A 23230-nucleotide genomic window follows, 5' to 3' on the forward strand; every position below is an offset into this window, starting at 1 on the left:
TCGGCATCTATTTTAGCCAAAACGTCGAGGGGTTTGAACATCCTGATTTTAGCCAAAACGCCTAAGGGTATGAGCATCTGTTCTAGCCAAAACGCCCAGGGCTTGAGTACCTATTTTAGCCAAAACGCCAAGGGGGTATAAGCATCTATTTTAGCCAAAAGGGAACATGCTTCCCTTCTCTCCCCCTCTGGGAGGCCTACAAAACTAGTGGGCGTACGAGCAGCACGTGAGTGCGTTCTCAGTTTTCTAAGTCTTAAAAGTGTACTATTTTCTTAGAAAATATAGGAACACCATCTTCTTTTTGGTTTAGACTAGAGCATGAAAAAAAAAAAGTTATATTTTGATTGAGCTGGCAACCGTGACAACATCGGTACAAGCGTGCTCTATAATTTCCGGCCCGTGCGGCTAAAAAAAATATTATAATAATGCATGTTCAGTTCCGATAGCGGGTATATAGCAGCCGTATTCTAAAATTCAATGATACACGCTCGATGTGGTCTTATAATGCAAGAAATGCTATCAACCATCAAAGAAACAAACTTAAGTGGTTTTATTATCGTATTATCATATCGTTTTATTTCCACAACTCAAACTGCTTTTCAACCCCTTTTTTGTTCTACAGCGTCGCATCATATCAATATTTCTATGCTCATTGAAAACCATCCCGAAAGTTACTGGCTTTGTGTGCCTTTTGCAATTATCGCCATTAATTAGCAACCAGTTACAGTTACATCATACATACTACAAAAATCGTGTAAACAAGTTACGAAGACTGTTAAAAAGTCTTTAAAGTCTTATTATAATATCATAAATATATAAATGCGTACCTTAGTAAAGTGCACCTCTTGATTAATTGATAAGTGAAGCACATATACTGCTTTACCTTTCCGAAACGTAAAGTATTTTTCGGATGCTCCAAATCAGTTTTTGGATGTTCGAAAACCATCACCAGTTAATACAAAAAACTGCGCAGATGCTATATATGGATACAATGTATACTATTAAGTGCACTATTGTAAGTTAAAAATACAACGTGAAAACGAGTACTATTTAACGCAAAGGGAATGTATATGGAGAGAATCATGATACCGAACAACGTACAGGTACTATTAAAGATGATTTCTAGTCCGCACTGCGCAGTCTCAGCACCGTAATGCTTATAAACCTATAAGTCTCACTCGATGGAATGCGAATCGATGTTATTCGTTACGAACCACATATCTTATCTTTGAGGCCTTTCAAATTCTCTTTCCAACAGCTTCACTGAGTTTTACAGCTGCAAAGTTGTTTCTTCAAGGATATGAGAAAGAACGAAGCATAAAGCTTCGACCGCTTCGCATCCTTAATGGCCGTTACTTTGAAACTTTGAATTTACTTCACGTAAGTAGTGGCGAAATGTTTACATTTTATGATGTCTTCCATGAGGCAAAACAAAAAACGCAACCAAGCTCTTGAGAGCGCGAGGTACGGACTGGAAATCGTCTTTAAGATCTCTTGGTACTATATATCACACTGAACTCGATCAACAGCCGTGCATGATGGCAGCATTATAAGAAAACTCTGAAAGACTTTGATGATCCCAGGCTAAGGTAAAAGAAAATAGCATGAACAATGAGCATTATTGCGTAGTTTTTGGGATTTTTAAATTACAATATTTGCACATGTTAAGAGCGTATTTTTTTTCAATGTGTGGTGTAAACAAAGACAGAAAATTATCCCATATATGAACTCTTAAACTTTTTATCAGTTTTGTGACAACTTTAAAATCCTGTCATACACCGACTGTTTGGAAGAAGCTGTGATTAGAATCATTATATGTTTGCTCATTTTTAATAGTATCACAGTGATCATAAAACATATTAATAGTTTATTTGGTCTTGGGGGAGCTGTCTTAAAATTAGAGACGTTTGTACCAGGTATAGATTTTGAACCACTGATTGAACTAAAGTTGGTCTCTTTTCATCCTTTATTTAAAAAGGAATCAAACTTGGTCAAATGACCAATCTCAACGTGATCTTCTATACGGTAAGGTTAGTTTATGGAGTGGTTAAAATTTGGACCTAACCCAGCCCCATACAGTTCCCTGTGCAACTCCAAAATGGACAATTATACAGGCAAAACTAAAGCAAAGCGTCATTGAGGGCTGGGGAGATTTGGGGAACAAGGGAAAATGATCGTTTATTTCAAGGGAACAAGGGATACCTCTACTGTAAGGGGAACAGTGGAAATTATGAACAAGAAAGAAAAGTGAAATTCTCAAGGGATTAACGGAACATGCTACCCCCCCCCCCCTTCCCTTCCCTACATTGGGAGGCTCTCGCCATTGGGAAGCTTCTCTGCTGACTGCTAAGAAAGTAGATTGTGTGATAGTGACAACAACTATTCATATTATAGCACGAAAGTATAAGGTAAGTCCAACGCCCTGACGAGGTACGTTACAATATGAGTCGTACAGGGCATCCACACCATATTGTCCTGTAGGGCCGAAGTTGGTCTCATGGCTTGAAAGACACAAAGCGTGACCAAGGCTCAGAGATGAGTAGCAATCACAGTTATCATCGTCCAACAGAACAGATTTGACCCCTTCTTCCTCGCGGTACATGAACGAATCTTGGCTTTCCTCCGGCAAAACACCTTTCAATACCGCAGGATTCCAGCCAGGTGACTCGTTTAGAACATCTCCGACAGATATGACCTCATGATCATGGAATGCCCGCCAAGCCGCACGCGCGACTGGAGTGGCGGCGCCAAAACCCCATAAGTACTCGTTTCCTTGAGAGTCGACGGCAAGCATCTCAGTGGAGGCTGCAATGGCGTCCGAAGGAAGGCGACCGAAGCAGTATGGATCGCTTGCTTGGCAATGACCGAATTCATAAGCCAGGACGTCATTCTCATGTGATGGCCACGTGGTATCGATGTCATACCACCAGAAAGCTGTCCAGTTCCCATAGGGGGTAGAGAGAGTTCGACCTACAACAGATAACTGAAACAACTTAGAAAGTCACTACAACATTTATTGTACTAAACAAATCCTAGGAAAAAACGAAAATAATGCTATTATTCTACTAGAAAATGAGGTAATATAGCTACCTGTAATATAACTTGAATTAGAACACTTGTGGCTTGAAATTCAAGGACGCAATAAACATAGTCACTTATTAATGGGAACCATATACAGATCCACAAGAATACTAGATACCCAACAGTGGATGTCCCAAATGGAGAGCATGTTGGCGGATCTGTCAACTTCGTGGGACGGTTTATTGCTTGTTACTGGGGATTTAAATATTGACGTGCTGAAGCCAAATGCGCCGTTGACAAAACAGTATACAGATTTATTGAACACGTTTAACCTAACACAGCACGTGCAAAAGCCAACAAGAGTTACACCTCACAGTGAGACCTTGATTGATCACATAATCTCAAATGATCCTAAGCGTGTTACACATGTTGATGTTCTTCCATGCTCAAATGTGAGCGACCGTGATGCACCTTACGCGTACCTCAACATTCGTGGTGAGCGCTTTGTTCCAAGGTTTAAAATGATTCGAAAAGAGCGTGGGTTCAAGGAAGAAGAGTTCGTTCGCGACTTTACATCCCTTCCATTTAGTGTCATTCAGGCAACAGATGATCCTGAAGAAAAGCTAGAGATGTTTACTGCACTCATCTCTGACTGTATTGAGCGACACGCTCCACTGACACGCACAAAGGTCACACGGCCACCAGCTCCCTGGTTACATGATGAGAAAATTGTAGGTCTTCAAAATCAGAGAAATGTACTAAGACACAAGGCACACTCGTTAAAAACACCCGATGCCTGGCAAGCTTTTCGCGACGTCCGTAATCGTCTGAAAACAACGATCAAAGAGGCGAAACGATCGTTCATCAATACGGCATTGTCATCAACGAAACCGAAAGAGGTCTGGCGTATTATACACCGTATTTTGAACCCATGTCCACAGCCTTTACGTCTGGATGTCAATGAGCTTAACAAGCATTTTGCAGAAGTTGCCCAACGCACCACCGGAAATGCAGGTGTTGACGCAAAAGAAGACCTACTGAACTTTGTTGATAGCTTGCAGCCATGCCTGATGGGGGAAAGATCATTCACTTTGCGCCACGTTAAATATGAAGAGGTCCTCAAGGAAATCAAATTAATTCGTTCCGATACATCGACAGGACCTGACCAAATACCAGCTAAGCTCCTAAAGCCTGTAGCCGACCTGATTGCAGGACCTTTGACAGACGTGATAAATTCCTGTATTGCCACATCAACATTTCCCGACGCTTGGAAAGTTGCGAGGATAACCCCAATCCCTAAGACCAGTGGCCCTACCTTCAGTGTATCAGACATGAGACCGATATCAATACTTCCGGTCCTTTCAAAAGTTTTTGAAAGACTCGTACACCACCAAGTCATCGATTACATTGATTCTCACTTCCTGTTAAAAGAGAATATCTCAGGCTTCAGGAAAGGACACTCAACGACTACTGTTCTATTAGGGATCAGAGATGACATTATTCGCGCCATGAAGCGAGGAGAAGTTACCCTCATGGTACTAGCCGATTTCTCTAAGGCGTTTGATACCATCAAGTACAAGACTGTTCTTGAAAAGCTTAGCCTGTTGGGCTTTTCCAAGGAATATCTTAAATGGACGATCCAATATCTTACAGGAAGGAAACACTTTGTGCAAGTCGACGACAAAACGTCAGAGCTTTGTATGGTGAGTTTCGGCGTACCTCAAGGTTCTATCATGGGGCCACTCATTTTCAATCTCTACGTGGCTGACCTTCAGTCATATATACGCGGAGTTAAATGTCATCAATATGCTGATGATACCACATTGTACACACACTGCAAACCAGCAGATCTTCAATCAACTCTAACTGAACTTTCTGCAAGTATAGGCAAATTGGAAGCGTGGTCACGTGAAGCAAACTTAGTCATTAATCCTTCCAAGACTAAGCTGATGTTATTATCTACTCCGCAGTTACCAAAGGTCCATCATTTAAACACTGAAAAGTTCGACATCACAATCAACAGCATCCCCTTGGAACGAGTGACCACCACTAAATTATTGGGGTCTCACATCCACGAGCATCTGAACTGGGAAGGAAATGTCAGACAAGTAGCAGCGTCCTGCTATGCTACTCTAAAAACCCTAAGGAAGTTAAAGAACATCCTGCCTTTCCATATCAAAAAGAATTTGGCACAGGCACTGGTTCTAAGCAAGCTATATTATAATGACATAGTACACCACTCACTCCCGGATTATTTAATGAAACGTCTCCAGAGAGTACAAAAGGCTACAGCTAGTTTTGTGCTTGGTAGATTTGTGTCATCCGAAGACATCCTTACGAAACTCAAATGGCTTCCCGTAAAGGAACAACGCGAATGGAACCTGCTTAAGGCAACTCACAAAGCCCTTCACAACCCATATTGGCCAAGTTATCTGAAACTTAATGTATTTCAACACGAAAGATGCTTAAGATCTAGTAACAGCATTCAGTTAGAGAGATCTTTAATTAATAATACTCTACAGGACCAGACTGCAAGGTTATTTAACACGTTGCCCAGCAACGTGAGGTGCTGCCAAGACTATATTAAATTTTGTAAAGACACTAAAAACATTATTTTTAAGAGAGCTTTAGAACACCTAGCATAATTTTAATTATTTATTTATTCATTTATTTATTTAAGCATATCTTAAAACACAATGCTATCTCGTTTACATATAGATATAAATTCTTAGATATCTTTTAACCTTTTTACAATTGTAAATTTAGTTAGCATCGGGCAGGCGAAGAGCCACCCTGTGGATATACTGCCCGAAATGCCATTATTATTATTATTATTATTATTATTATTATTGTTATTATTATTATTATAACTTCTAAATAAAAGCACGTAGAAGCCGTAACAGAGGAATAGCAGTTGCTCGACTCCTGACTAAAATGAGAAAAGAATTGTAAAGAAATACTTCCGGTTAGAGAAGCAATACCGTAGGAATGCCGGAAGCATTAGATTACTAAAGAAAATCTTCGAGGAGAACTGCTAATAGAGTTATTATTGCCAAGAGTCCATGACCTGACATAAAACAAGGTGAACGAAGAACATCAGTGTGATGGAGTTTTGGTACAAAACTACGGAGGGACGTGAAGACGATTCTAGAAATCTATCTTTGCGTAACTTGAATTTTTTTAAATTTCTGTCAGTTGAAATTGTTTGAAAGAATAATAACATAATGTCACAAATAATGCACCGGACTTATTCAAAGCGAACAATCCAACAAAAACTTCTCACACTTACCTTCCTCACAGTTTTTTCCAACGTTGAACTGCCAAGGACACAGACAACGATAACTGTTCTGCTCATAGATTGGTAAACATTTTCCTCCGTTTAAACACGGTTCCCTGTCACACGGACTCTACGACAGAAATGAAATCAATCACATAACCTGTAACATGTTTCATGCTTTGTGCTCGCGCTTTTTTTTTTTCTTTTTTTAATTTTTGCTTTTACTTCAATTTAAAGATAATATAGGTTACCAAAATGAAAATTTTTATTTCGTGTACATAGGAAAATTATCAGCCGCCTTCAGGCCCATCTGCACTAATAGTCTGCGAACGCATTTTTACCTGGTACCGCCCCTTTTAAGTTTAGGCCCCGTCCACAATACGACGGAGGAATTTGAAAACGGAGGTTTCACTCTGAAAACGCATCAAATGTTTTCCGACCACACTACGCCAGAGGAATTTAAAAACGCAAGAATCACCGGTTATTTTGGACTTGTGTTTGAGGGAATTCGGACAGGGAAATCTAATGATAATCGTGAAGCCTTCGTTTTCAAAAAGCGCTCTGTTTTCAAAATGTTTTCCGTCCACGCAGAAATGAAAAACGCTTACCGTTGTTTTCAAATTCCTTCGGTTTGAAGAGCGTTTTCGAAAAGCTCCGTTTTCGTGACGGACGGTAGGCCAATCCGTGAAATAAAGCTGCGTTTTCAAATTTCTCCGGCGTAGTGTGAATGCTGTCTTAATTGTCAGAATCTGTCTTCTGCGCACGGCGTTGGTAAATTTTAGTGCATGTGAGTACATCCAAAAACGGCTCCAAAACCACGACACCAGTTTTTTTTTTTTTTTTTTTTTTCAGTTTAATTTTACCTTAAAATTGTCTTAATTCATACAGATAAATGTACAAATACCTGTTTCTCTTTAGATTACACGCCACCAAAAACATTTTATTACACCTCGCGTTTACTCGAACGTAAGAGTAACGCATGTTCGGTTAATTACTAGCAAATTGACCATGGATTGTTTCAAGGAAAGCCATGACTTATCGTGGATTTTTCAAAAACGAGAGTTTCTGCAGATATTGGGAGGGCTGTTAATGATCCATGAGGAATGTTGGTTCGTTCGGTTTAAGTTTAATAAATCGATATTACTTTCTTGCTGCCCATGCATGAAAGCTGTTACCGGATTTATAGTTTCGTACTGCGATGGGGCAACACAATTTTGATAGTAACTGGTTTCTTGGCAAATATTTTGGCATGGCAACGTTGTAGCAAGTTAGAAAACAGTAATGTTATTTGATCCCGAAACACATTGCCGACCAGGGGTAACGGCACCCCTCAGTCTTACATCCGATGAAAAATAAGTTTAACAAGACACATCTCTGATTCTTTTGTCCTCAGTTATAATTAGTAGGGGATCTTTACCCTCGGCTAGATAGACTCGACACTTTAATTAATAAAGTTATTGTTGTCGTTGTTGTTGTTGTTGTTGTTGTCGTGTACTGCGCATGGACCACCAGCAAAACCTACGCATTACCCTAACCTGGGCACCTGAGGGGAAGAGGAGTAGAGGTCGACAAAAGGAGACATAGAGGAGAACTGTAAATGGAGAGAGGCAGAAGATGGGTTTTGCCACTTGAAATGAAGCTGTCACCGTTACGAGAGACAGAGCAGGTTGGAGGAGACAAGTCAATGGCCCTATTTCCCCAGAGGAGACCTAGGAACTATGTTGATGTTGTTGTTGTTGTTATACATGGACTCCATCTTAATATAGAGAAGTAACAAGTAGGTAATCAATAAACAGCTCACAGAAAATATTTACCAAGGTATAAGCATAAAATTAAACATAACAGTTTGTTGAACGAAGAAACAAGTAATTAAACTTCAATATAGGAAAAAAAAAACAAGTGCTATAGATCCATTTTGATAAGTGATCTCCCTCAGCTTGATGTTTGGAGCAAACCTTTGTGCTAGTGTTTTCGTTTTTACCAGCTGTTGAAATTCCCACGATTTTAGGTATTACGGCGTCATTAAATTGCTATGTAGAAGATGATTATAGAGTTGTTTATTGTAGTTCTGTAGCGTATCAATTATTTCGCCACATGATGTTTAGTTGATCCACAGCTAGATCTAACGAAATAATTAAGAAGGAATCCACCAGAAGTTCCAGTAACGAATGGAAAAAACCGTCTTTGTACCAAGATTATTTACATCGTATTGCAAACTTCTGTGTGACTGTTTTAAATATCTTCCCTAAAGAAATCTTTTTTAACAAGACCAAATGTCGAAAACAAATGTTGAAGTTCTTATGAAACACTTGAAAGTACTGGTGAAATAAAACTGTTGATGAAATTTTACCTGTGTTCGCGTAATTTCTCTGGACTTTGAAATTGATTTTCTGCATGAGCTCCTACGGGAAATTGCTTTTGGTGTTATTTCAGGCAACTATTTATATCTTTAATTGTCAGAAAATGCAAAAAGAACTGCAATATACTTTTAAATATTCTGGTACAAGGTTTTTGCCCACTAAAAACTGAAATTGCTCTCTCTCTCTCCGCTCTATTCATGCGCCGAACCTAACTGATGAGTTAAGTACGGCAGAAGACCGATGTTTGAATCAGTTTGGTTCGGCAGGTTAGGTTTGGTGCCGCAAACAATATTAAATTCGGCAGGGTCTGTCGCACTATGCCACGTTGGAGCGGCAGCTGATTCATACGGCGTTCTCCTCATGTGTCGAACCTAATGCATAAATTACTGTAATGTATTTTTCTTATCACGGGACTCGTGATTGGCTCAAAATTGAGTGTCGTGACCAGTCATGCATGAAGCTCGAAGTCGTTCCTAAAAATAAACACAACGAAATTAAATATGCCTTCGATTTAAAAGAAACGGGACTGTACAAGCGAATTTCTTTCGCGCAAATTCATTTTGTTGCTTTTTCTTCGTGATAATAGCCCAGGTTATGCGATTTCCCTTTAACAAGTCGAATTAACCGGGAGAAAACCTGTCTAAATACAAACACTGAACCTTGAGTTTGAATTTGCTTCTCTAAATATTGCTATAACAGCAGATAACAGCAGATAACAGCGAAATGTTAGTCACAGCTTTTCTATTTGGACAGAGTTCTTGAATACAGAACGCGTATTTTCTCGTCGAAAATTGTTACCACCGGCTTCCCGAATTAGGTTCGACGCAAGCACGCCGTCTGAACCAGCCGTCGCTCCAAAGTCGCTCTAAAGTCGAACTAAATTAATTTTGGTTCGGCACATGAGTGGAGCGTTTGGACCGGGCCTTATATTTCAACTGAACGACTAACGTTAGCCGGCTCAGAGTTGTTCCAGTGAAAATTTTCAGCGAGAGAAAGAGTGAACCTTGAACAAAAATTGAACAAAAAGTTCTGCTTACCACCACTGAGAAATGCTGAAATGTTTCGTCAATCGCCATTTTGTCCGAAGATTGGAACTTGTTAGCTGAAAGAAGCTGGCACTCGTTTCGTCCAATTCCGCCATAATTTACAGAAAAGCAGCTCTTGTTTGGCAAGCATTTCGCACAACATTGGGAAAAAGACTGGGCTGTTGTATTCTCCAACTGCCCGGCGTTGAGCCTTCTTTTGTCGTGTTTGCCAAAATTAGCGTAGCCTAGGCCGTTTGCAAAATCTCGAACTATTTGCTGCGCTGTCAGAGTTGCAAAGAGGAGAACCGTCAAGAGAATTGCTAGAAAGGCCAATAATGGCTTCAGAAGTGCCATGATGCGACTGAGAACTGTGACTGAGATCCGAGGCTAAGAACCTACTTGTTGACGTCACTGTAACCATGGAGACGACAGGCACTCTTCCGGTACTCTTTTTCGTTCGAAACAAAACTGAATATTTATATTAATAGAAGAGTCGTCTTCTTGGATTAACCTTCAAAAGAAGCTGGATCCAGATTTGGAAACCTCTAAAAGAAGAAATGTTTAATGTTCCGTGACCTGCCCGCTGCTATAAATTAGCTTAAATTCCATGCACATGCCGACCGTATGTTTGTCGTAAAACTCACTTAACTCCACTGACAGTTTCCATGGGCAACCCCAAAATAAGCAATCCCCAAAAATGTAAAGTGAAATTGGCTGTCTTCATGAACAGTTAGAAGCTAGAGTCAAGTTCCATTAGCTTTTAGAAGTGCCCGCTAAAAAGTGAAATTGCTCGATTTCCTATCGAATTTAATTTTAATTTCGTTAGAATAGTTTTTTTCTCCTTGAGCTTTTTGTTAAATCTTTCCCTTGGTCTTTTCAACCTGATACTTCGGAAATGAAATTACAAACTCAGTGCCGCTAAATGGCAACTATCACGATTTATTTGCTGCTCGGTCAGAGTTGCAAAGAAGAGAACCGTCAAGAGAATTGCTAGAAAGGCCAATAATGGCTTCAGAAGTGCCATGATGCGACTGAAAACTGTGACTGAGATCCGAGGTTAAGAACATACTTGCTGACGTCACTGTAACCATGGAGACGACAGGTACTCTTCCGGTACTCTTTTTTGTTCCAAACAAAACGACATCGTATCAGTACAAATTTGGTCTTGTCATTAACTGGCACGATTAAATTCCTTTTCTTATTACAGCGGAGCTCCGGCGGCCCGAAGGGCCGCCAAGCGGAGCCCCATACCCATATAGGAAAGAAAAGGAAACCCATGAATTGATTTTCTCATGGTTATCATGGCTAGCGGTCTTGCTCGTGGGCGCTTACGCACGACGACAACGACGACGACGGAGTCGCGCAAGATGGCGGCTTTACTCCAACTAATAGGTTGACAGAGACATGCACGCTCGGTTCGTCCCTCTCTGATATTGGACATCCCTGTTATGGTCAATTGACACCTATCAAATCAAGGTATCCGCTGACCAGTATCACACGACCATATCGCGGGCTCAAGTTTAGAGCTCGTAGAGGCCACGTGTTCTTTTTGAGTTGACCAGTGACCAAATGCTGGTTTTCGATTGGATCGAGGGGTCATGTCAGGTTGTTGGCCGGGTTGTTTTGAAGCCGGCCCAGGGGCCCGTTTCTCGAAAGCCCCGGAAACTTTTCGGGCCCGTAAAGCCATTTCTAGTTCATCTCTATCTAAAAACGGTGAAGTGTATACGCCTGAAACTTCTTGTATGAAGGGAACCTCTGTACATATTAAGAATATGTCAATAAAACAGCTCTGTAATCGTAATGTTCGAGATTTTGCTATGGCTTTACAGGCCCCACAAGGTTTCGGCGCTTTCGAGAAACGGGCCCCAGGATTACAAAAGTTAACCGAAATGTAATTTTTCTTGTATGCAAATGTTTTTCACTCCTTTTGTTTTCTGATTTTGAGGACCTTGAGATTATTTCATCTCAAAACAGAAGGCCAAACAACAGAAAGGGAAAACCTCACCGTAAAGTTACAAAACAATCAAAATTCTCGCTTATCCTGCGTTAGTTTAATCGGGCTTTGAACAATCCCGCCCAGGAGCTCTGCCTTCAGGCATGGCTAAATCTATATATTATAACTGATTACCTCATTGTGATTGCCTGAGAGCAGGCCAATTTATCGTTAATTTTAATTTGCACGTTATTAATACGCGTGCTTTCGTGATTTTCGTAGTCATATAATAAAGGAGTGATCGTATGAAGGCTCGAGCAATTAAGGATTTGCACTACTCGTGATATTTGAAAATTCTTTCGAATTGCACGAGCCTAAAGGCTCGTGCAATTTTGAGAGAATTTTCAAATATCATTTGTAGTGTAATATTTACGCCGGGAAGAAACGCTGTTTTAAATACAATACAACAAGGTTTATTAGGTTCGCCGACAGGATTTTCATACCTAATTTACAAAGTATGTTTATTTAAAAAAAAATCCAAAACGTTTGCCATCCAAAATTACAATTGGTCTGTTACGGTAGTTAAGAGTTGCGCGGAGTTAAATTCTCCCAAACAGTTAAGGTTACCATATACCTTTAGAGCAACTTCAGAGGTGTCTCGCGTCCAAGTGATGTAGCGCGACCGGTTTAAGCTGTAGATACCTAAACCCTTATATCAAATTAAAGCTCATAGAGCCACGAATTTTGATAGAAAATGAATTGTCGAATTTTTCACGACCTCTAAATGTGAGTATCCGAATTATCTTTTGGGTCCCTATTGAAAGCTACAAGTTAAAGGGAATTTTTTCGTTTGCCCTCAAATTTGAACAGTAGCTAGCTTGACATATAATCAACAAAAATCTGTCTGTAAATTTTTTATTTCCAAATATTTTTCTCCGCGAGTGATTTTTGTACGATCACTTCATATTTTTTAAATCCCATTTCGAACATGTTTTGTAACTTTTCACTGAAATTGAATATGGCAAATCGCAGACACATGGAATGACAGAGGAGGCGCGATGGTGTGAAGCGAGAATACAGTTCATATCTGAATCTGATGGCCGCAGATGAATCGGATTCAAGCAGATCAACCTATCTCATATAATAATTTAATAATAATTTATTGATTTATAGTGCGCTTTTTGACATACCAGGTGATCAAAAGCGCATTACAACAATAACTAACCTAAAACTATACAAGTATTAAAAAATCTACAATAAAATTTAAAAATAATAAAAAACACTACATCATTTATTTATATATACATATTTAAGAAATATTAAAAGCTAATTTAAAAAGATAAGTTTTAAGATTTGACTTAAAAGTGGAAATATATTTGATCATGCGGAGGCTAACAGGAAGATCGTTCCACAGAGTGGGCGCAGCCACACTGAAGGATCTGTCACCAAATGACTTTTTCATTCTCCCCGAAGGATGCTTTAATAAAACACCTTCAGTAGTGCGCAGCGAATAGCGTGTAATAGTCTTAATATGAATTAAATCAATGATGTAACTAGGTGCCATGCCATAGAGGGCTTTGAAAGTAAGCAATAAAATTTTAAAATTAATTCTATATCTTACTGATAACCAGTGTAAATTTATCAAAATGGGCGTAATATTGTCATACTTTTGACATGACATAAGCAGCCTAGCTGCAGCGTTTTGTACTCTTTGCAATTTAGCTATTTCACAGTCCGGTAGTCCACAGAGAAGTCCATTACAATAATCAATTCTACTTGTGACGAAGGCATGCAATACCATTTCTAATTTATCCCTAGGCAGAAAGTGGCTTATTATCTTGATATTATGTGACCAGAAAAATGCCGCACTACAAGACTTAGAAATATGGGTCGACATAGAAAAATGCGAGTCGAACCAGGCGCCTAGATTACGCACTACCTTAACAGGCTTAATATCGATCATGCCAACACGGACTGAACTGTGATTAATTTTCAGCAACTGTTGTCTCGATCCGATAACAAGAAATTCAGTCTTATCGTCGTTGATCTTTAATTTGTCCCGGTACATCCATTTACGTAAGTCACTAATGCATCGCTCCATGGCTTCCAATGCCTTCACTTGATCCGTAAGACTGTTAGGATTAAAAGACAAGTAAAGTTGCGTGTCGTCAGCGAAGCAGTACGCATTCGGCAGGTGGACTTGTACTATCTCAAAGACCTTGGAGGCGTAAACCACAAACAAAAGCGGGCCGAGACAGCTGCCTTGTGGGACACCAAAACGCAGATCGAAGCTATCAGATGTCCCGACAAATACGACGAGAACCACTCTAAAGCCTTCCCGCCTATACCAAAATCAGTGGTCAAGCGTTTTAGGAAAATCGCGTGGTCCGCGGTGTCAAAAGCAGCGCTTAAGCCTAAGAGGACAAGTAGTGTAACACGCTGCGAGTTCATATTCAATAGAATATCATTAGCAACTTTGACCAATGCTGTCTCCGTACTGTGATACCGGCGATATGCCGATTGTAATATCGGATAGAGACCGGACCGGACAAGGTGGTCGTATGTCTGATTGAATACTGCGCGCTCAGTGAGCTTGGAAATATAAGCCAAGTTGCTTACAGGACTCAACTTCTTGAAGAGAGATTCGAGTCCCAGTTTCTTTAACAGTGGTATGACCACGGCCTCTTTCCAGCTGTCAGGAAAAATTCCCGATTCCAACGAGCTCTTAATTATGTTGGTGATCACCGGAATAAGTGGTTCACTACAGGACTTCAGTAAGTGCGTGGGTATGGGATCGAGGTAACACGATGTTGATTTAGAGTTCACAATGAGCATACGCACATCATCCTCGGCTAATAGCTCAAAAGCTTCAATACGAGTCGGAGGAATTGTAGAGTCACTATTTACAACACTGTCATCCATGACATAACCCTGATCATTCGGGACATAACCCTGGTCAAGCTCTTCGCGCAGTCGGCTGATTTTTTGCACAAAGTACTTCCCAATCTCATTTGCAAGCGCTGATTTGTCCGTATAGTCCGAGAAGCATAACGAGTTCTTTTCCACTAGAAGGTTTTTCACAGCACGAAATAACTTGCCTTGGTTATCACAATTCTGGCTGATAAAATCCGTTAGAAAAGCTGATTTTGCTTCTTTCAGCAAATGCGTAACATGGTTTTTGTGTCGTTTGAATAAAACGAGATCAGCGACAGACCTGGTAGTTCTCCATCTCCTTTCGGCGCGCCTGCGTGCTCTCTTAGCCTCACGGATTTCCTCCGAGTACCAAGGTACTTGGGGTCTAACCGTGACAGTTTTGGTTTTTAGCGGCGTATGACGATCGAGTAATCCAGCAATCGTGGTTTTATAAGAGTCTATCAATTTCGCAGGTTCAGATGGTGGTTCCTGGCACAATCCTGAAGCAGACAAATCCTCCATAAATGCTGTTATGTCAATAGCCCTTGTTTTCCTAAAAGATGCCTTCTTTCTTGACAGTTGAGGTATCGAAATATTTATAGTGAAAAGTGCTCAACAGTGGTCAGAGAAATAGGTACCAGGTCGGACATCTTGTATAAGATTAGAATTCAAAGTTCTGGATATCAGCAAATCCAAAGTGTTCCCAGAGATATGAGAAGGAAAGTCAATATGCTGATGTAAGCCCATCGATAACAGTAGGTCTAAAAAGTTAGCCGCGTCGTTGTCAGTCTTGATATTAACATGGATATTAAAATCACCAACCAGCACAAGAGGCTCAGTTGTCATGACAACCGATTCTAGGAACTCAGCGAATTCTGCGACGAATATACCCACAGTACGCGGATGACTTGATGAGTAGGGCGGCCTGTAGATGACAACTAGGCGGAGACGCACAGAGCCGGACACAATAATCCACTCAGAGTACTCGAAGGTATCACAAATACCCGCTCTAGCTTGTTTAACAACAAGCGAGTCCCGAGCCAAAATACCAGTGCCACCACCATTTCTGTCTGGGCGAGGATGATCAAATAGCCGATATCCTGGCGGTGTAACAGCAATCCTAGCAGCGGAATCAGCAGATTTCAACCAGGTTTCGGTAATAACAGCAATGTCGACTTTAGAATCACAAACATAGTCAACACAGTCAGGCCCTTTGTTTCTAATTGACTGGGCATTCAAGACACAACACCTTATTAGCCGTGGTCTATTGTTGTAAACAATTGCCGGTGCAGTCAATGGAACTTGAACCAAATTTGAATAATGGTGCGACCGATCTTTTGGTTTCGTCTTTGTACTGTTTGTAGGTAAAGACTCGATCTTATTCCCGTATTGTGGGCCAGGATTCGTAGGCACATCTGAGTAGATAGTAATGTCGATGGGTGGGTCGTGTCCAGCCACTAGTAACGTTGTCTAGCCATGCTTCGACCATTTTGAAAAACCCACACGAGATCTTTGGAGTCCGTGCTTCGCGAAAGAGGCTCTTATGAGATAACCAAGTTGAATAACAACTTTTCGCGCAGAGCACGATGATGAAGGAGTCTGGTTTTCCATAAATGGCCGTGCAGTGATCTTAGTGAGCTGTTAATGCAGGTCAGAAAATATAAGATGACAAAATACAACAGTAAACGCCACAAAGACTGGAGACCCGAAGCTCCTAGCAGCCGCCATCGCCCCCAAGCAAGGAAGACCCAAAAACAGTCTCTTTTTTGTCTCATTTTCACGCTCGTTCCAGATCTTTTTTGAACCACCGCGTTTTAACAACGAGCCTACACTCGCAACTACGAAGTCGCGCCAAATCACAGACTGTTTTTCAGTCCAATGCCTTATTCTCTAAAAGATGAGAAGAAAAATTGCGTTTTCATATCGTTGAGACATGGGAGACAAATTTCAAGCCTTATTTCCTTTATGAGCTCGTGATTAGGTAGGGATCGTTTTCTTATATTTAAATCAAGAGCAAGGTATCATTTACAAGAATTTAGAGAAGCGAGAAATGATGCAGGTGAAAACCTGTCAGTTCAGTTAAAATACTAAATTTGGTGGTAGACCCTTAAGCGCAATCCACATATGTACCCCATTCAAAGAAAACAGTAATATTTTCATAAAATGCAAATAAAAGATCCCCAACAATTTGACCGCTGTGATATTATTACTACCCAAACTTATTCCCAGGAGCAGCAATCCTTTAGGTCAGCAACAAGAAATTGGAAAGATACGGTGTGTTTATTCTCTTTCTCGAGGGCAAGTGCGAATTTTGTGTGTGGGAACTGATCTATTTGTTGAATGTTTATAATGGTCCGTGCACTTAGCTACCACTAGCTAGTTTTAAACTTAAACTGACACTTTAGGTTAGGCCGTACATTCCATGGCTATATATCTGATGTTTTTCACCAGTTAATAATGATAGTAGAATCTTGAATTTGAGGAAAACAACGCCGCTGCAATCTGTTCAGCGTGCAAAGTGTTTCCACATACTGTTTTTTGACGATGAGCTCCACCCATTCCGTTCTTAACTACAAGTGAATTATATCCACGATGGAGCCATAAACAGATCACTTGAGTCAACAACTTTGAAAAACTTCAAACCTCTTTTATTTGTGTAATCCCATAAAGAAGAATATTATTTCCTCTGACAACCTCGTTCTTACGGAATGTGGTTTATTTAGTGCTGTATATCAACGATCCCGGTTACATATTTGTTTCTTTTTTCGATACCTTGACGAGTTTATTGCAATTAACATCTTGTCTTCAAATTATTTAATCTTAGATACCCTTCATAAGCGGCTCAGAGCGACTGAACACCTTTTTCTTTAGCAAGCAATCGTATTCGAAAGATTGCAAAGCCCTAAATCTTTGATCTTGATTAAATAGCTTATCCTACATGTTTGGTATCACGGACAACGGCATTCGGGCAATAACAGATTGGAAATAAGTTAAAATGCCACGTAACAGGATAAATCAATTGCTCTGGTACATTACTGTTGCTGTTCGTTTTTATATTTTTAATGATTTCTGAGTGTTTTATTCATATCAAAACTGTCACAAAAAGAACGTGATTATTGTTAGTGAGACATAAGTGGGGTTTGAAATTCTTTTGGTCAGTTTACTCGTAGAAAACTAGATACTGCCCCTCTGCTTCTTAGATAGAAATTTACATGCTACCCCCTCCCCCTCCCCCCTCCCTTAGGTCATGAGATTCTCTGGTATTACGCCACTCCTGATAATTATTGGACAGTCCTGAAATTTGTTGGTGGTGTAAAGTGCTGAACAGGACACACCATACATACAGTTCATCGGTAGCCATTTCTACAAGCACATGTTCTACTCTCTTTTATTTTTCAGCATGCATTGCAACCCGGTGACGTAAAATAAGTGTCACGTAATCTGCCACGCTAGCCATTACTTGTAGGGCTTAGAATCATAACGCGTTAACTAAATGCTGTAGTGTACCAGGTTATCTAGAGGTTTACCCTAACCCTAACTTCACCCTTCATGCTAACCCTAAAGTCTCTCATCATTTTTTAAGCTTAATTTCTCAATCTAAGCCTAATTTTAGCTGATTTAGTTGCAATTTCAACTACTTTAGATCTAACTTATGACGAAAGGCATTGTTACTAAGAATGAAATCGATGTACGTCAAAATGGTATCGACCGTTTACGAAACAGAAATAGCCTTCGCCGCGTCACTTTGTTGCCTTTAGTCTTTGTATCTTTACGTTTGTCGCTAGGGTACTATGATTTGTAACACTTACTGTGGTTAGATCCTTCTAAAAGTAACCATTGTATATTTTCATTTAGTAGTTTAAAGAGGATACCCTAAGGCCTCGAGGCTAGCACCATTGCCTTGGTCGAGGACACACTTTACCCGCTTTTTCCACCTTCTGATTTTAAAGAGCTTTTCGCGTCATTCTAGGATGTCTTAGTTTACTTAATTCAAAGTTCAATCTTTCTATGTATTCGAAAGTAGGATAAATGGCACGGTAGTTTGGCTGGCAAACGCGCCCTAATATCAACGTTGTGTTCGTCCGGTTGTGTAATGGAGGCAAAAAATATATTTTTATTCCTGCCGTTAGTAAAACTTATCAGTTTTTTATATATTCATTACGCTTGGGTAAACGTTTTGTTCTAACAAGAAACTATTTCAAACAGAAATTGTGTTTCGCTTCCGGAATGGTCAGGGCAGAAGAGAAAATAAAATACTCTAGGGTGGTTCACTTGGTCTGCCACATTGATTTGGCTTCGTCTATTGAAACTCTGGACGAAAGAGCACTTATCAACCAGTGCCGTGAGAGTTTGAAAAGTAATTATTAATTCTTTAGTTTGACTGGGGGAAAGAGCACTTAACCTGTCACGAACAGTTTCTCCCAAGGTAGCTAATATCATCCACAGACAACCTCCACGAAGAGATGAAAGCTCATCTGATCTGCGCAAAGGATACATCCTAGCTTCATCACTGTTTCTCCTGTTTTCGCCTTTGTTGTGCGCCATGCTACCAAGAGCCTACCACCTGATGATGGCATCGGCATCAGACACCGAGCAAATAGCGACCTCTTCAACCTCAGGCGCCTACGCACTGGCCAAAACTACAACAATCAGCAAGCTCCTGTACGCAATGATGCTGGCTTTGGCAGAAACAAAACAGCCGCGAGTCCGTCCAGATTCTCATAAACCGTCTCAACAGCGCTTGTAAGCAATGGGGCTTGACCATCAGTAAAGAAAAGACGGAAGTGCTCCACCAGCAATCCGGTGTTCCCACAGCCACCCTGCCGCCTTTTTTCAAGACCCTGAGTGTTGATCCGACGGAAGTCGAACTTACGCCCTCCCGCGTGGCAGCCCGATGCTCAACCAACTGAGCCACTGTGTAAATAGTTCAACCTGAAATCAAAATGGATAGGGCTCGTTTCTGAGGAAACGAAACAAAAAACGAGAGCGCGAAATACATAATTAATTAGTACTGTATGCATAATGAATGAAGTATGGGCACCGGTACGCGAATTTTTTCAGAGGACACGCCGAGACGATGAAACACCTGCCCACTTGCGTACACATTTGTGTCTCCATTTGGCCAGGCCTTGACAACTCAGAGAAAATCACTTACCAGTAATTCCTATTATAGGTATCTTTGCTACTTTGCTACCAACTATTCACTTCTTTAACAACCAATATTGAGTTCCTCTAAATCGAATTTCGTGTTCGTTCACGGTTTAGCAAATTCTTCGCCACGTTGTTTTCCGCTAAATCAAATTTCGTGTTCCTTCAAGGGCACTGTAACGGGGCTTAAGCGATTTCTGGTCAAAATGCAATCATTTTCACCTTTAATCATCTGGTTTCATTCAAATCGTTTCTGATGAACTTTTTTCACGAATTCAATCGAATCTAAATCAAAAATATTTTCCCAGAAATGTTATTATCAATTTTATGTGAGTTTTACTACACGAAAACTTGAAAACGTTGGCCCAGCGTTTTGAAGTTTGCACACAACGCTATCCTGGTCATCAGTTGTCGAAAAAAGGTATAAAAAGACGTCTGTGCTTTAAAATAGGTATTTAAAGAAATTTTCGTAAGTATTGTGCGGCTGCCTTCAACCGCTGAATGTGCCATTTTGTTTTTCAGTGTGTTACTAAAAACAGAGTGACAGTGTATTTTTTCAGCCGTTTAGCGAATTCTTCGCCACGTTGTTTTCCTCTAAATCGAATTCAGTGCTCCTTTAGCTGCTTAGCGAATTGCTCGCCATGTTGTGAAATAGGCTCCAATTCCTCCCCCACATTTGCGACGTCAAAAGCTCTTTACACACCCAAGAAGCACAATTTGCCGCTTTCGTAGCCTTCACCTCCACGCGGAAACTACTTTAATTCATTTGCCTCGTCTTGCCCGGTCTAATTTCGAGTTACGCATGCGCATTACACCCCTATTGCAAACTTGACGACAACCATATATAGTCATTGCCATCTGTAGAAACTAAACTTGGGATCCTACAACCGAAGTAATTACTATGCACTCTTACACACTGATAGTTTCTGTTTTACGGATTGAATAAATAAATAAATAACTCTAGCTGGTACTACATGCAAAGAAGGCCTGACCAATATACCTACAAAGTTTCTATTGGTCAGCTACAAATTAAGGCGTTTCTGCCACGCTTCGCGCCATGACGTAATAACGATTAAATTTTCGTGAAATCAGAGTAACCCTGAGAAATTGGTCATTCCTTAACTTTTTGAATCTGCAACACATCTGTTCAAACATGAAGCCTGCTCTTATTTTGTTTCTCCTCGTTGGAATTGTGTACGCAGTTAAAGAAAAGGGTAAAGGTAGGTTGCACTAAATATTGTCTACAAACACTTAGGTTATCACTAAAAACGAAAACGTTTTATAGAACAAGTCTCAGTCTGAATCGATCAATAAAATTAGGAAATAAAACTAAAAACAGTATATTTTTCCATGTCCGTAGGAACGTTTAGCTCTTCTTTCAGGTAATTCAGTGAAAGATTAGGCTTTTACAATTTAGACAATAACGAGAAAACTATAATTTTCTTTTATGTTCAGGTGACTCGAGCAAGGGGAAAAATGTCTCCGCGGACCAGCAGGCTCCAAGTCATAAAGCCGGTAATATAACCTTTGTTGCCCTACAATGGACTGTTGTTTACTATTCTATAACAAGCTGTAACAGTTCATGAGATACATATGCATCGTTGTTCCACAAAATTAAGTTGTATAAACTATCCAGATGCGTAATCAAGGGTGAAGAGCCGGAGACGACTGGGATTCACAAAGCAGATGGTCAAGGGAGGTTACAGAACAAAAAAATATGGATGTTGAAATTGTGATGGAAGGAAGTAACCAGGGTCATTTATGATTCAGGTGTGGAAATTGAAACACCTACTGACCGTACAAATGATTACCCGTTGATGACTATCATAAGCGGCGTCTAACAAGAAAGCGGGTTATTTTAGAGTAAATCTTTAAGGTTTTCTTTTCTAATGGCTTACTTTTGATTTGGATGAAAACTGTCATCTAGTAAGCGGTGCACTGCCTGGTTATATTTTGTTTATCTGACTATACTCGGTTTGAAATTCGCCTTAATTATTTGATTTCCGTAACTTACGATCAGTTTGTTTCCATTTTCTCTGCCGAGTTTCTTATCTATCTTAATCGTTTTGTTTTTTGTTTCTTTTTTTTTTCAGAATGCGAAACTCAAAGCCAAAGGGACCATTACTGTTTAAATGGTGGAACTTGTTTCCGTATTCCTGACCTGGGCACTGGTCCGCTTTGCCAATGCACAAGGAAATACGTCGGTACTCGTTGTGAATATGTTGCACTCCCCGACATGTAACAAGGTCGTAATCGTCAATTGAAAAAAAAGATGTTAATAAAGTGTACTCTAAGTGATAAAGAGAAAACTGTGTAACGACCTATCAGCTTGAAATCTCTATCAGATCGTAAAATGCGCGCAAGCGTCATAAATGGGCTAGTTCTCGGGCTTCCGTAGGAAAGCCCGAGTCATAAAATGCTAGCGTTTTGGTCGCCAAAATGGGGGTCATGGTCCCAGGCGTTGCATGCGTAGACCATGGAAACTGGGGACGAGAAACGCGACATTGCTCGCTCTTCGTGACAGAATGCGGTGTTTTGCGAAGAAAGTTTTGACAAGAATCGCGCCTTATACGTTCATCTCACATACAAAGATGTCGATCGTTTTCAGAAAGGGTCGGTCCACGAATAATATTGTTTGAAAGCCAGCCAGGTAAGCAAAGTTCACGCTCGAAACGTTCTCGTGAGATAACAACTGAGCCGATTGCGGTCTGAGTTCAATCTACGAAAACAATGGCAAAAAATAGGCAGTCAATGACGGTATGTCGCAACTGCTGTTATTATTTAGAACATTGCAGCAGCAAAAGAAATCATATTCCAATAAAACGAGCTAAATACGAAAACGTTTTTGGACTCGTAGCTCATTAAAAACATGCGACTTGTTTCTTGCACCGCGCAAAATATGTCGATCTCCAAAGTTGTAAAGATAAGACTTTCGGTAACTTGAATTAAATATCTTACCTCCAAGCTAGTTGGCTTTCTAGTGGGATGCAGGAAAAAAAATAACTTGTGAATTTGGAGGCATATTGTGCGGGGAATTGTGCGGGATTATTGACGAACCAATGTTCTTGCCAAGTCCTAAGGAAAATCTGCATTGACGATAGTTTAGCCAGTTATTTCACTAGTAGTTCAAATATATTATCAGTCTTAGCAATCGCCAATTCTTTTAGAAAACTGTGTCTGACTGCAAAAGAAAATCATGTTGCGTGACATGAACTAGACGAGCATGAATTCAAACCAAAATAAATAGCAAAACAGAATGCTGCATCTTCCCTCATAAATGAGAGTCCTTTTTAAAAATACGCCTGTCTTGATTCAATAAAAATATGTAGGTTGAATATTTCTTCATGAACTGCCTTAAGGGTCGCAAATTCTTGGAAGTTATACGCAAAATACAGAACTTGAAAGTTTAATTTATGCAAATTATGTACAAAGCAATTTGAGCTTAGTCACAGGACTGTTGTTTTCGCGAAGGAGTTTATCATGATTTGTTTTGGCTCTCTCGAAAGGGATTATTCGCTCTCCAAAGGATATATGACTCTTGAAAAGGGTTCAA

The 23230-nt window shown here is 40.2% G+C and overlaps 3 protein-coding genes across 3 annotated transcripts in view; 2 read left to right on the top strand and 1 right to left on the bottom strand.

The window, feature by feature from the left end:
• LOC145481093 (activating signal cointegrator 1 complex subunit 3-like) overlaps positions 1-23230 on the top strand; it is a 249180-nt gene that overhangs the window by 113812 nt on the left and 112138 nt on the right. The window lies entirely within an intron of this gene.
• Positions 2193-10425, bottom strand: LOC145481089 (uncharacterized). The gene is made up of 3 exons (XM_081459478.1): positions 9696-10425; positions 6311-6428; positions 2193-2970 (listed from the first exon to the last, which is right to left on the bottom strand). Exons 1-3 carry the CDS (start codon positions 10035-10037, stop codon positions 2384-2386), a joined length of 1047 nt encoding a protein of 348 aa, XP_081315604.1. The 5' UTR covers positions 10038-10425; the 3' UTR covers positions 2193-2383.
• Positions 20816-21978, top strand: LOC145480515 (pro-neuregulin-1, membrane-bound isoform-like). Its single transcript, XM_081458759.1, has 3 exons — positions 20816-20897; positions 21133-21192; positions 21771-21978. Exons 1-3 carry the CDS (start codon positions 20831-20833, stop codon positions 21917-21919), a joined length of 276 nt encoding a protein of 91 aa, XP_081314885.1. The 5' UTR covers positions 20816-20830; the 3' UTR covers positions 21920-21978.

Source organism: Orbicella franksi, chromosome 3 (genome assembly GCF_964199315.1).
Source record: "Orbicella franksi chromosome 3, jaOrbFran1.1, whole genome shotgun sequence".
NCBI lineage: Eukaryota > Metazoa > Cnidaria > Anthozoa > Scleractinia > Merulinidae > Orbicella > Orbicella franksi.

What these genes read in the sequence shown, in the direction of transcription:
- LOC145481089 (XM_081459478.1), bottom strand. Translation starts at nt 10,037, where the DNA reads ATGGCACTTCTGAAGCCATTATTGGCCTTTCTAGCAATTCTCTTGACG. An exon ending in TTCAGCATTTCTCAGTGGTG is followed by an intron (nt 6,429 to 9,695) that starts GTAAGCAGAACT and finishes TTTCTGTCGTAG; the next exon opens with AGTCCGTGTGACAGGGAACC. An exon ending in TGGAAAAAACTGTGAGGAAG is followed by an intron (nt 2,971 to 6,310) that starts GTAAGTGTGAGA and finishes TATCTGTTGTAG; the next exon opens with GTCGAACTCTCTCTACCCCC.
- LOC145480515 (XM_081458759.1), top strand. Translation starts at nt 20,831, where the DNA reads ATGAAGCCTGCTCTTATTTTGTTTCTCCTCGTTGGAATTGTGTACGCA. An exon ending in AGTTAAAGAAAAGGGTAAAG is followed by an intron (nt 20,898 to 21,132) that starts GTAGGTTGCACT and finishes TTTTATGTTCAG; the next exon opens with GTGACTCGAGCAAGGGGAAA. An exon ending in GGCTCCAAGTCATAAAGCCG is followed by an intron (nt 21,193 to 21,770) that starts GTAATATAACCT and finishes TTTTTTTTTCAG; the next exon opens with AATGCGAAACTCAAAGCCAA.